This window comes from Pteropus vampyrus, unplaced genomic scaffold (assembly GCF_000151845.1).
Source record: "Pteropus vampyrus isolate Shadow unplaced genomic scaffold, Pvam_2.0 Scaffold18, whole genome shotgun sequence".
NCBI lineage: Eukaryota > Metazoa > Chordata > Mammalia > Chiroptera > Pteropodidae > Pteropus > Pteropus vampyrus.
In genome coordinates this window covers 5068819-5083418 of record NW_011888799.1, presented here as the reverse complement: position 1 = coordinate 5083418, position 14600 = coordinate 5068819, and the positions used below count along the sequence as shown (strand labels likewise).

Here is a 14600-nt window from a genome sequence, read left to right as displayed (position 1 = left end):
GATAGCTGTGTGACCTCAGGCAGATGAATCAACCTGTCTGAACCCACAACACTTACCTCACAATGTTCTAGTATATTAAATAAGAAAATGCACATAAAGGGCTCAGTCGGTGCTTGGCACAGAGCCCAAGCTTGGCTCTGTTATGGTTGTCACAGCAACAGCTGGGTGATGTGGAGAAACTTCCTGAAGAGCAAAGAGGATTTGAGGATGGAATGGGGAGTGTGGCCCTAGCAATTAGCCAGGGGGATGGGGCTGGGAGGGGAAAGACTGAGCTGTTGGGAGGAGAGGAGCCCGTGGGGTGTGGCGCTGAAGGATCTAGGTTGGGGGTGGTCTAGGAAGGTGGCGGCAACTACACTCTCTAGGCTATGGGACGGTGGGGCTATGTGCCTGCACGTGAATTGGAGGGGGCAGGCTGTGGGGCTCAAACCAGGTACGGGCATTCATTCATCCACTCACTCAACAAATACTTACTGAACACCTGCTATATGCCAGGCATTGTGATGGGTGATAGGGACATAGCAGCAATCAGGAGATAAGGCCCCTGTCCTCATGAACTTACATTCTACTGAGGGTGAGATGATTAGTCGACAAATTAATTAAATGAATAAGTTAAGTTCAGGGAAGAGATAACTTTGAAGAAAATGAAGAAGGGGTAATGTGATTGAGTGGCAGGGATGGCCATGTCAGGGGAGACCTCACTGAGGAGCTGAGGTGTGAGTGCCTCAAAGAAGGCTGAGTGAACAGCCGAGTGAAGGAGTCCCAAACGAAGGAAAGGCCCTGCAGAGTTCAGGAAAAGTAAAAGGGTCAAAGGATGCTGGTCAACTAGAGCGGGGACAAAGAGGAGGGAGGGTACGGCGGGGAGGACCCAGGACACGCGGGTCTTGTGGGCCAGGATTGGCGATCGGATTAGCTATGGGAGAGTTTGGTGCAGAGATCTGACTTAAGTTTTAGCAGGATGGCTCTGGCTGCTGTGTGGGGATGGGAGAGAGGTCTAGGTAGAGGAGTGGAAAGGGCGAAAGCTGGAAATCGGTTAAGAGGCTATTGCTGTAATCTAGGGGGAGAAATGATGACAGCTTGGAGCCCATTGGCAGCAGCAGAAAAGGAGAGACGATGACAGAGTTGGGACGTATTCTGGTAGTAGCACCATCTCCATTGTCAATGGAGATGATGAGGGAAGGGAGTGGGGTAAGGGAAAAGGGAGAGGAGAGGTTAGGAGGGCTATGAGGTCTGGGGCCTGCTCCCAAAGTGCATTTTACAGAGGCAGGAAAGGAATGTGAGGAGAGAAAAGCCAGATTTGAGCTGGAGACCTGGGGGAATGGGCCCTTGACACAGTCACCCATCCCTGTAGCCAGAGGCTGAGGAACAGGGTCCTCTGGGCACCTCCAACCTGGAGCTGAGGGCTCCACCACCCTCACATTCCCGGGGAGCCAGGCCAGGCCTTGCAGAGGCCCCACCTTGCTGCTCCTGAACCTGCAAGCTGGCATCTGTTCTCTGCCGGACCTGAAACCAGGGGTGATCCAGATGCTGAGCCCCCATCACACCTCCAAGGCTTTGGGAGGTGAGGCCACCAGGTGGGAGGGGTGTTGATGTCCAGAGCAGGCCTGGGTTCAGCACAGAGAGGGGATGTAGGCAGAGAGTCCCTGGAGGGCAAGCCATTGGAGCCCTGGGTCAGCACTGAGCAGTGGTGACATCTCCTGCAAAAGAACAAAAGTGAGACCCTCAGAAATCCTCCCGGAGCCTCGAGACCACAGTCTCTACTTCCTGGAATCTGGGCGGGGCTAAGGGTGGGTACCTGGACTTGGTAGGAAGCTGGGCCACGCTCAGCCAGAACCCTCCCAGACACACTTAGGATCTGGAAAAGGGGATGTACAGCCAGGAGAGCCATAGAGGTGGCTTTGGGGCATGTCCAAGGCCTCTGGATCCTTCCTCTCCTCCTTCACTGCTGGGTCCATGAAGACCTCCTGAGTCTCTGGGTTCCCCCTTTCTGCTCCGGGCCTTGGTTTGCATGTGGAGCAAAGCCCTCAGACATCAGGATGCTGGGGAGAGTTGGTGTGGCTGCCCACCCCCAGCTCCCTATCCTGCATCCCCGGCCCCTAACTTGCCTCAGATGTCCCACATGAGAAGCCTGGAGAGAGGGAAAACCCTGGCAAGCTGTGCACTCCACTCATAGGCCCACCTCTCTAGATTGGTCGAGATCTGGGCCGGGGTCAGCCCCAGCTCCACGGGCCTGGGACCACAACCATGGCCGTCTGAGACCCAGTTAGGGGCCATGGGTGAGAGAGGTGAAGAGGTCGGACCTGGAGCTTCTTGAATCCATTATCAGTGTTTGGTTTGGGACTTTGCGAAAGGCCTTGTTCCAGCTCCTTATCCAGGGCCCCGTGATTAGATTCTCTGGCCTTTGATATACCGAGTCAGGGACACAGGTCTCCCCTCTCTGCCACCCAATCCCTAAAACCCAGCACTCCCCACTCTCCCACCCAAGGAGACTCAGTCTGTGGCCAAGTCCAGCTCAGTCAAAACAATCCTTCCCCGCAGCCTGTCTTACCAGCTTGGCAGGGTCTCAGAAGGAGGCAGGCACGGAGCATGGGGCCTGACCCCTCCAGATAGGCCTAGGAGCTTAAAGTGGAAACTGGTCAAGAATGGGAGGGAGTTACTGGAAGTCCCCAGCACCCCCTGCCAAGTGGCCCACTCTCTCTGGAGGAGAAATTGAGTGTGACCCCAGGAACAGGGAGATCAGGACTGGCCTTATGCCAACTGTCTTGTGCTAAAGTCACACCACCTGTCCTCATTTCTGCCTTGGGAAATACAGTCACATATAGGGACTTTCCCTGGTCCAGACCCAGAAGCTGTGCTGAGAGGGGGTCCTGGGCTGTCACTTGGCAAGGGCTTGGAGGGAAGAGCCCCAATGCGGAGGGGGAAGTGGGGAAGGGAAGGGAAGGGAAGGGAGGAAGAGAAGAAGTGACAGGAGGAGGTGGATCATGGGGAGGTCATCCTGCTCTGCTTAGCGGAAGGTGTTGCCCGTGGAAACATACACAGATGCCTCTGTTGGGGAGCAGGAGCTTGTGTGTAGCCAAGGCTGGACTGGAGCACATATGCAAGCAAAGGCATGCCTGCATGTGGATGTATGTTTCTGCATGTATATCCAGACTGTGTGTCGAGCCCTTTCAGCATTTTGCATCATGAGCCACACACGCAAACACACATGTATAGAGCACTGCACAGCCACATTATCTGAACTATTCTATTCTATTCCAGCCAATTACATTAAAAAAAGAACCCTGTCATGATCTCCCAGATTGACTTCACCACACTAACGGAACAAGACCTTAGGTATGAAAGACCCTGTGCATGAGGGGTCTTCACCTGGGGCGAGGCAGGTGCAGGGGACCCTCCATCATTGAACGTGTCATATGTAGAGAGAGGAGAAGCTGAAACCAGAGTGGGAGGCTCTGAAGTTATCTCCATCTCCTGGCGGACTCAGGTAAGCCCCTTGCCCCTCCCCCAGGTGTCCCACACAAGGAGGCTTAGGGCCTCAGTGCCTCCTTCTACAAGGAGGTTTCCAAGCCCCACCCAGCTCACTTGGTCTAACAGTCTCACACTCTGCTTACTTGCAGCCTTTACTCTGAAGTCTCACCCAGCTTCTCGGCGCCCCCTCCTTGACAATCCTATACAGACTCTCCACTAGCTCATATTGCTCCCTCTTTCCTGCCCCAGTCAGTGGTCGGGGGACATAAACCTGGGTAACTCCACTCTGAGGAAGACATAGCCCTGCCTTCATGGAGCCCCACTCTGCTGGGAGACACATTTAAAGACTCAAGACAACGGGAGGCCATCTCTAAGGGTCAGAGTCAGACCCTCAGGGAGCTGTTGGAGGGTGGAGCCTAGAAGCTATGGGTGACTGGGGGCCTTTGGCCCAAGTCTCCCCCAGTGACAGAATCTCCTTTCCCAGATGTATTACTACAGAGAGATCAGTGTGAGGACCCCTCCTCAGAATTTCATCATTCTTTTTGGTAGGTGTCCTTTGTCTCCCGTGAAACTCCAATCTGATGTGAGGAATTCACAGAGAGTCACCCTGCCCCTGGTCCGGGTGGGGTTTAGGTCACTGCAGGGACCAGGTGGGGTTGATGTGGAAGTGAGGAGAGAGGGAAGGAGTGAGGCCCTCGCGTTCATGCCTTGCTCCCAACTGTCGATCACATGCACTTCCAGCCCAACGAGTCAATCCTCCACGTACTCCTCTTTCTCATTGCAAGACAGCAATCTCTCCAGAGCCCTGGGCTTCCACACCGTGACATCAGGTGGTAGGCGGCCAGCCAGGGCAGGAGTCTAACTTCCTTCCTGCTGAGGGAGGCTGCTGTGTCCCAGCCTCCCAAGGGCCGTCCCAAGGGCCATCCCAAGGGCATTCTCCTCCTCTCTGGGAGCAGACGCTGGGCTTGCCCATCACCAACAGGAGTTTGGACTGAGCCAGGAGGCATCACCATCGAAAGCATGCATTTTGATGGGATAAAGGGCCTGTTCTCTTCCATCTCTGCAGCCTGGCCACCACAGTCATGGATGGCCTTATTAAGTGGAACCTGATCCCAGAGCCCGTGGTCAGCTTCTGTGTCACCAGGTGGGAGGGCCCCTGCCACCTGGGACTTTCTCCTCTGCTCTTCAAATGGTCAACCCATTGCTGGACAGGGGTTTATGGAGAACCAGTCGGAAGCCTCACCCTGAGCCACGGGCTGTGGGGGTACAAGAGGAGTAGAAAGGTGGAAAAGGAGGGGCAGGCCTGCTGGGTTGAGTCAGAGAGTGGGCTCCAGAAATGAGGGTCCAGTCATCTGGCAGCTTCCTCTTCCCAAAACTGTCTTTGGTCCATAGCTGACAAAATGACACCACCATTGGAGAAGTCACTTTTGGGTGTGAGAACAGCAAGCTGTACACAGGTGAGGACATCTGGAGCCCTGTGGTTGCCCAGGGTTACCAGCAGATCACCTTCCAAGGGTGAGTGGATTCAAATCCCATCCCGCCACCAAGGGAGAGGGCCTGGAGGGCTATTTTGGGAAAAATATTGGGCTCTTCCAGCCCAGGGCAGACCCGGGGACTGGCCTGGGCTCTAAGCGAAAGTCTGCATAAAGGCTGGAGGAGAGATGGCATGACTCTAATTTCTGATGACTCCTCTAGCAGGAGTAAAGCACCCACTGGTGCTCCCAGAGCTTCCTGCTATCCTGGACACAGACACCTCCCTCATCACTGTCCTTGAGCAGATTTTTGGTCAGCTGACACAGCTCATCAGGGTCCCAGGGAACAGCCAAGGAGAGGCAGGCACCCCAACCCACTGCTGCTAGGAAGTCAGAGGACACTGACCTGAGAGGCTCGTTCCAAATCCTAGCCTCTAACGGTTTGCGTGTCATCTCCCTGCCCACTGCTTGGTGCCAGGTGTGCTGGGATCTCCCTGTCCTGCCCGCTCTCTGTCCCTTCTCCCGCAAAGGCTTCCCCAGCAACAGCCTCTTCCTCATATTTCTGTCCTACTTGCTTGGACTCCATCTTGGTGCCTTCACTGGGTATTCATCTGGAGTGAGGATATATCTGCAGTGCTCACGGGGAGAGAGGTTGGGGGGTGAAGTGGAAAGGATTGGGATGCAGGATGGATTTCTGAACCTGGAATGGGCCACCTCCATCCCAGGAGCCCTGGAAGGAGTGGATTCTGACCACCTGTCTCTGTGTCCTTATTATTTCTCCAGTTTGTCACCAATTATAGTGGTGACCATAGCCCACTGACCATCACCTTCACCATCACTTCGCTTACAGATCCTTGGTGCCTCTTCCTCATGATTCTAGCCATCTCTTTTCTCCTTCTTTCTGCCGGGGCATGGGAAAAAGCCCATGAGGCCAGATGGAAGAGTAGCTCGTTTGCAGCCTTTACAGTTCTGGGATGTCAGATTTGCAAAAGACCTTAAGGATCACTTTATCAACCTCTACCGCAAAAATAATACCAGGAATCACCATTTATCCAGGGCTTTCTGAGATGTAGTGTGTGTAGTGGTGGAAGTCTAGTCCACCTGCTTTGGGATCCTTGTCCTGACAGCTTTGTGACCTTGGGTAAGTTGCTGATCTTCTGTGAGCCTCTATTTCCTCATCCGTAAAACAGGGACACTACAGTGTTTACCTCATAAGGTCCTTGTAAGATTAAACGCACTGGTAGACATAAAGCAATTAGAATAGTGCCAGGCATGCGCTGAGCGCTGCATAAGCACTGGTTGCTATTCCTGGTGTCAGGCGCTGAGCCAAGGGCTCTGTGTACACTTGCTCTTCAAGTCCTTGTGATAGTCCTGGGAGTAGGTACCACCATCACTCTCACAGGTGGTCACTCAGCCCCTTCCCAAACCCGAGACTTGACACTTACTACTGGTCCCTATTCCATTTGACCAGGATAAGGGGTTGAAACCAAAGCAAGGGGTATGGTGGTCAGTGGTCCCTCTTCAGATTACCCAAACCTCCAAACCTCCTTCTCTCCCAGCCTTCAACCCCGTTCCTAATTAACAAATACGCCTTGAGCATCCTCTGCCTCCACTGTAGGGGACATGAATGAAGGAAGAGATACCACTCTGCTATCTAAACACTTGTGACTAATTGCTGTGTACAAAATGGCAGCTAAGACTGCAAGATTGTGTGTGTGTGTGTGTGTGTGTGCGCGTGCGCACGCGCACATGCGCGCATGTGCACATGCACTGACATGTGCTCGATGCCATATAGATGGGTGTTTTTCAAATTGCAGCTCATGATCCATGAGAAATCATTTTAGTTAATTGGAACCATCACTTTAGAAACAAATAAAATAGAAAAATTAGTACATCACACGTACTATGGTCTAGAATTTTTTAGACCATAGGGTGAGGCTTTGGTTTTAATTATATATGATATTTGTATGATTGTGTGTACTATATGGTTATGGTGTAAAATATATTTCTAACCATGGATCATGGCCAAAAAAGCCTCAAGGCCTCAGCTCTGGTGGTTGGGCCTCTGGCTCCCTTGGCAGGCCCCTCTCACTGCTCTACTCCAGCCTCACTAGCCCCATCATTTTGTCTTTCCTTCCTCAGGCCCTTTGCATGTGCTATTTTGCCTATTTTGCCTAGATGTGAAATCCTAATGTTTTTTTCTCATTTTTTCACCTGCCTGACATATATGCATCATGCAGAATGTAGCAATGGGTCACATTATCCCCCACCCTCAACTGATGAGGAAACTGAAACTCGTAGAGGTTAAGCGATTTGCCCAGTGTCACACGGCTAGCCAGAGATGGGCTGAGATTTGAACCCAGGCTTCTCTGATCTCAGAGCTCAGGTTCTTCCCCTAACACAATGAGACTTGCCTACTGACAGCCTCACTTCTTTTCTTCCAGGTCAGTGCAGTAACTGCCTCATGGTGTTCCAGCCCATGTACCTGCCCTCAGAGAATGGTTGGCCCCTGTGGCTTCCTGATGATGTCTTCCCGAAGGTCTGCAACTCCATCTGTGACACGGGCAACAACAAGGTGGGCCTGGCCACTGTTGTGTGGACTGACTGTGCCTATCTCCCTCATCACAGGCATGCCTTCTGGGTCTCTGGGTCTCACAGAAGCTGGGAACCCCTGTTCTTCACTCACTCCAGCTAAATCCTGCTTTTCAGAGCTGAGATCTGGGAGATCCCAAAAAAAGCAGCTTTGTAGGCTCTGGCTTTGGGGAACATGGCTGGGGGGTCACTAGGGGCGTCAGGTCAGCTCAACTTTCATGCCCACTCAGTATAAGTCAGTTGTTCCCAAATTTGTCTTTCCAATACCACACTCATGATCTTTGCACTATCTGTGTGTGGTCACTGGTTAAAATCCACTGATACAGAGGATTGGGGGAGAGGCCATGCCAAGTTTCACCCCCAGCTCTCTGGCTTGGCACAGGTACCATTTTTGGAGATGTGGACAGTAGTTGGGGAGGAAGTTGAGCAGGCAGTGTGGACAGAGCCATGGATGTAGAGCCCTGGCTTAGCATGACAACTGACTGTGTGCTCACAGTTGTCCTGCCTGTCACATGGAGATGGCCACCTCTAGGCAGTGCGTTGGCAGGGGGAGAAACTGGGAGTTCCTGGATGGATTTCACATCTAGGAGACTGCCCCTCCCCTTGGGGCCCAGAGCTGGGCAGGAAGAATTGAAATCTAATACTCAGAGACTCCTGGGCTGGGGGCCCTGGTCCCTTGAGTAACTGCAGGCTCTGCCCCTTCCCGGGATGGCCAGCCTAGGAGACAAACTCCTACGATGCAAGGCTTTCAGGCTGTAATTCTGCTGCTCCCTGACACTCCTTGGTTAGGAGACTGTCCACAAGATCATGGGTGCGATGGGTCCATTACATATCTGTGCTAAAATATAATAAATATATGACTGTGCAAAAAAGACATGTACTTCTTTATTTTACCTACAGTCATCTCTGCCTCTCTGCTGTTGTGGAAAACATTATCATGGGTGAATGTCCAGGGTCCCCACCCACCAAGAACTCCCTGAGCAGGGACTGCCTCCCTGCTCCATCTTTGGGGTCCTGTGAGGGCGGGTGTTCTGTCTCCCTTCTTCTTTTCCTTCTCCTTCTCCTCCTCCTTCCTCTTTTTAAAACGTGACTTTAACAAATTGTCAATTGCAAAATAGTAATGGGGATGTAAAGTACAGCTTAGGGAATATAATCAATAATATTATAACTATATATGGTGTCAGGTGAGTGCAAGACTTATCGGGGGATCACTATGTAAGTTGTATAAATGTCAAACCATTATGAAAATTTTTTAAAAATTCAAAAATAAAATGACTTCATAAAACTTTAAAGTATGAGATACATGCAGAAATGCACACATATCATGAGTATACAGCTCACTGACTTCCAACAGACCTGTGTCACCAGAACTCAGATCAAGAAACAGAACATTATCAGCACTCCCCAAAGATCCTTTTCCTCTTCAGCCCGTGCCTACAGCCCACTGTATAATCAAAAGGAAAAGATTCTTGCTCTGCTGATAGTTCTGGAGGGCTCGCTATACGCTAGTACTTTCATAATTATGGCCTTATTGGGTTATTACAGCAACCCTGTGGGGTGGATTATTATCTCCATTTTATAGTCAGGGAAACTCAGGCTTAAGAAGGGTAAGTGAAATGTCAAGGTCAAAAGGTCAGTAAGCAGTGGAGATTGATCTTCTATAGCCAATTGCATGTCACACAACACCACTACATTTTTAAATATGTGCAAAATAGGGTGGGTGAAGAGTTAGAGGTAGAATTCATATGTCATCAGAAATAAATCTACATGGACATCTCTGAGATTATTTGCCCAGAAATATCCCTTACTTCCTCTGGGGACTTCTGTCTACACTTTTCAAAATGCTTCCTGTGGAAGCTGTCAGGTTCTTACAGGGCTATAATTGATTGGTTCAGGAGTAGGTGCCTGACCAATCAGAGCTTTCTTGGGAATTTTGGTTTCATGCTTTCTCTGGAAATGTAAAAGTCAGCCTCTGATGATCAGTGGCATGGAAAAAGCCAGCCTATAGTGTGTGTGTGTGTGTGTGTGTGTGTGTGTGTGTGTGTGTGTGTGAGAGAGAGAGAGAGAGACAGAGACAGAGACAGAGACAGAGACAGAGACAGAGAGAGACAGAGACAGAGAAGAGGAGGGGAGGGAAGGGAGAAGGAAAAGCAGAGAAAAGGTCCTAGAGGTGTTCGTATCCCAGATTCCAGTTAACCTCGAGGCTTTGCCCCATCCTTCCCCTTCCTGCAGCTACACTGCAGTGTGACATGCTCTCCACCTATCCAACGTATCTTCCTCCTACCTAAGCCAGACAAGCAAGTTGTTGTCTGTGAGCAAAGGTTATGTCAATCAATAGACCAGAGAAAAAATAAGGGGTCTCTCTATTTATCAATCTATACACACAGAGATCAACTTCTGGCTCTTTGAGATATAGACAAATAAAATGGACCCCTCTGTAGAGTGAGAATAAAGTAACTTATCTTGTGGAATTGTGAGGGTTGCCTTGTGACAATATAAAGCCCTTTGTATGGCACACTTTCAGTGATGGAATATTTTGGCAGGGGAGGAAGAATCCATTTTAAAACCTTGAACCCAGCTTTTCCTTACAGTGTAATGCTAATTAATAAATGCGGAAGGAATGATGGAAAGAGAAAAATACCATTAGGGAAACACCACCATAATGACTGTTGCAGGCAAGAACTAGTAACGGATGTTGAAATTAGTGGGCAGAGAATGATGAGAAACATCATGCTTGTATAGTCTCATTGTGTCTCCCTAGAGGACACTTCTTAATTATCATGGGAAAGATAGCAATTGTACAGTAGAGAAACCTTATAGACCTCACTTAACCAAGTTATTAAGGTTAAATCACTAGTAATAAGACACATTCATGTCATGTACCTCCTGCTCTCATGCACTGAAAAGGGTATCTCACCTCTGTGGTTCTGCCCCCAAATGCATGCCCTCAAGCTCATCATGAGAAAACATCTGAAAAACCAAAAATTGAGGGACATTCTGCAAAATAACTGATCGATACCCTTTAGAAGTAGCAAGGTCACAAAAGACAAAGAAAAACTGAGGAGCTGTCACAGATTGGAGGGGACTAAGACATGAAAACTAAATGCAATGTGGGATCCTAGATTGGATCTTGAATCAGAAAAAGGACATTCGTAGGAAAACTAGTGAAATTCAAATAAGGTCTATAGATTGGTTAATGGTATTAGATCAGGGTTAATTTCCTGGGTTTGATCATTGTAGTATCATTAAGATGTAAGATGTTAACATTAGGGAGTTCTGGATGACAGGTATATGGGAACTTTCTGTACTATGTTTCCAACTGTTCTGTAAGCTGAAATTATATCGAAAGAAAAAGAAAAAGAAAGCATAAATCCTTGAACCTCAAAAAAAAATCTCAGGTCCAGTGTGTCCTCAATATGTTTGATTAAACTAATGGTTTAAGTATAAAACACATACAAAATTTAAGGAAAAAAACTATAAAACCAAGCTAATAGCAAAAGCTGTAACTAAAACTCATGTAGAGACAGCTGTCAAAGACTTGAGGTTTACAGAGGACCCATCCCTAGAGCATTGAGCTCTGTGATCTTATTTCAGGGATTAGAATACATGGAGAAACTCAGATTCTTATTTCCATCCTATATCTGTTGCAAGAGACCCTTCCACTAATATTCCTCAGAAGGTGTTTGAATGCCTGTGATAACGAGGAGCTCACCACTCTCTTCCTTTGGATGACTTTTAGTTTGTGCTACTAATAGCAATGAGAAATTGGAATTGGAATGAACCTAAATGAATAGAGCTAAGTAATTGTAGCTACCATGATGATAGAGCACTGTTTAACCACTGAAAGTGATAAGAATGTGGCTTATCTTAATGCCTGGAAATGTGTATGTAGTAATCTTAAGTGAAAAGAGCAGACAGAAGCTGCATTTACACACTGATTACAGCTAGGTTAAAATCAAAGTGTGTACATTAAGTGCTAGAAGATAATTTAGAATGGTGCAAATAGTTTTAGTTTCGAGTTGCCTACATTTTTTAAAAATTAGTATATGTGTAGAATTCTAAATAAAATTTAGTATCCAGAATTTAAACAAACAACCCTCCATTAAAGGACTTGAGAATTGTCATTTCAAGATTGATTGAGAATGGCTGCATGGAGCACTAGATTGAAAAGGATCCTAACACACAGCGTCCAAAGAGTGATATGTTTGATTAGTGATGTCTGCCATGGGTAAAGGATGAGCAGTGGCCCTGTGCATGCTATGTAGTTGCCATCTCTTCTTGAGGCACTGCCAACAACCAGTGTCACTTCTGTAGACTTTCTGAAAGATGAATGAGCTATTTATGGAGCCATGTTCAGGAAGAGACCTCTTCTTTTAGTTACAAGTGGTAGGATTTGTGGCAAGTCACTGGGATAAAAGATGATATAAAATAAATACTAGTCTGTGGTCATGCTACCCTGAACAAGCCCGATCCTGTCTGATCTCGGAAGCTAAGCAGGGTCGGGCCTGGTTAGTACTTGGATGGGAGACCACTTAGGAAGACCAGGTGCTGTAGGCATAAAAAAAATAAAAATAAAAAATAGGGGATTGTAAGCTGACAAGGTCCTTGCAATCTGTGAGGTCAACCAAGGGTTGCCTCGCCTAAAATAGAATAGAATAGAATAGAAAGTAAAGTAAAATAAAATAAAATAAATACTATAAGGAGAGGAAAAGCAAAGTCCTTCACAATAGAGGCCAGTTTGAGTAAGTGAGCACAGTAAAGAAGGCTGTGTGGCATTTGTAGTGGGTCTTGAAGGAGGAGGAGATCTTGCAGATGGAGATGCTTGGGAAGGGTGTCCCAGATGGAAAGCACAGCAATGACAAAGGCATGGAGGTTGGAAAATAACAAGTCTCCTAGGAAGGAAGCAAGGAGGTCACTATGGCTAGAGGATAGAGCATGTGTAGGTTAGTAGTGGAAGATGAGTACGGAAACGTTGGCAGGTGCCTGACTGAGCATGTCCTGAAGGCCAGGGTAATGAGTTGGATTTTATTTAGATGGCCATTGTGGTGGTGGTGGTGGTGATGGGGAGCTTTGATGACGAAACCAGAGAGTGATAATAAAATAACTCTTTCCTGGGGGACTGTCGCTATGAGAGGATCCCAGGGCCTGGATTTTGACAAGATCCCTTTGGAGCGTGGGGTGGAAATCCAAGCACCAGGATAATGGGGTGTGGGAGATATAACCAAGGCCCACTGGGAACAATCCCATGGGCTCCACCTACTGTTCAAGATTTCCCGAGCTTGGGGCTGGGCACAGAAAGGTAGAAGCTACAACCTCTGCCCTCTGGGAGCTTTCGGTCTCTGGAGAGAAGAAACATACCCCATGAAGCAACTGGAGACCAACCCTACCCAGTGAGAGATCCAGTCCCCAGGGGAGGGCACCAGCGGGGGTAGGGGACAGTGTTTAGGGGTAGAAGATGAACTTGGGTGGGAATCAGTGCGTCAGGCTTCCTGGGGCTCCTGTCCTAGGTGAGAGGTGGTCCTAGATGACTTCTAAGCTGTCCTCAGACTCTGCACACTCCTGGCTGTAGGAGTAGAGGCCTAGAAGGATGGACAGACTTTGGACACATAGAAGGGTAAGAAGTAGGCTTTGCGGGTATGGGCAGCTGGGTGGTGGTGGAGCAGGCCAGTAGCAGACTCAGATTGGAGACGTCTGGGGATGCTGAGGAGACTGACTGAGCTGCCGGATATGGTTGGGTAGACAGGGGCTGCAGACTCCCAAGGCCTGGCAGCCAAGTGGGATGTCCTGGCCTGATGCACTAGGCCAGGGGTGCTCTGAAAGGATATGGTGTGACTGGGCTTTGGAGCAGGTCAGCCTGGCAGCCATCAGATGCCTAGAATCCTACCAGGTAAGGAAAGATCCCCAGAGGCCCATGCTGGTGAGTTTGGAAGGCCTCACAAGACCTGGGGGGATCCCACAGGTTCTATTATATTCGCAGGATTTGGCAAGATTCCAGGCATCCATGACCTGCTTTTGCCTGCGCTTCCAAATCTGCAGATCCCTCCTCCAGAGAAGGCACTCCGTCCCTTCCTCACCTTCCACTCCAGAGTCCAGTGTGTCCCTGGGGACTGCAGGGAGGAATGGGAGCTGATCTGGCCTTGAGACACAATCGGGCAGATACCTCCTTCTCTATGCCAGGCCTGGGTAGACTTCTAGTGTTCTCCCTCCCCTCCCCTATCATAGGGCTAGGGGAGGCTCCAGGGCTCTGGTCGGGCAGTGGGTGGTGGTGGCCAGAGTGGAAAATCCCCCACTGGCTGGGTTATACCGGTGTTTGGCAGGCCTGGTCTTGGCCTTTTGCCTGGGGCTCTAGGGCCTAACAAATCTGTTTGGAGCCCCGAGTGCAGGGTACAAGGTGGCAGAGAGGGTACTGGCACGGGGACTTTTTCCACTCACCCCAAAATGGGGAGTTCTCCTGTGCTAGGTTAGTGGGCACTGGGCCAGCTCCAGGTCACCTCAGGCAAGGAGAAGCTTGTAGCTGGGAAGCAGGGAAGACCTGGCGATGAGGTGATGAGGGATAGAAGCACAGGATGGATCAAACTTGGGGCAGAAAAAAGGGCCTATGAAGGTTTGGGAGGAGGGTAATGAGAGACACAGACATTTCAGGAGAACTAAAAGCAGGGACAGAATCGAAATGGGATGGAAGAAGAGTGACAATGAAGAACAGAAGCAAACGTAGACATGTCCCCTCTCCATATGCCCTTGTCCCAGGCCTCCTGTTGTTCTAGACCAGCACAAGAGGCATAACCAGAAGCCAGTTTGGCTTACTCTGTGGGTGTGTCCTGAGCGTTCGCTGAATTTTGATGAGCATTTCTCCAAATTTGACCTTGAAAGCCTCCAAAGCTGCCCCAAAGAGTTCTGACTTCATCCACTGGCAACCCAACCCTACCACCTGCATCAGTGCCAGCAGTACCACTATGATGACCACTGGCACCACTCTCGCCACCGTCATCCTAGCCACTGGCTCCACCATCCCCCAGATACCCCTAACTGCATCCCCTAAGGGTTTGGGGTGCTGGGAGCCAGGACTTTAGT

General features: G+C 49.4%; 1 protein-coding gene and 1 pseudogene across 1 annotated transcript in view; both read left to right on the top strand.

Moving 5' to 3' along the window:
• Nucleotides 1-3283: 3283 nt before the first annotated feature.
• PGC (progastricsin) overlaps nt 3284-14600 on the top strand; it is a 25301-nt gene continuing 13984 nt past the window's right edge. The window contains 5 exon segments of the mRNA XM_023527688.1: nt 3284-3330; nt 4532-4609; nt 4909-4980; nt 6065-6078; nt 7382-7512. Coding sequence (XP_023383456.1) covers nt 3284-3330; nt 4532-4609; nt 4909-4980; nt 6065-6078; nt 7382-7512 — 342 coding nt within the window.
• LOC111736191 lies at nt 11968-12086 on the top strand (annotated as a pseudogene).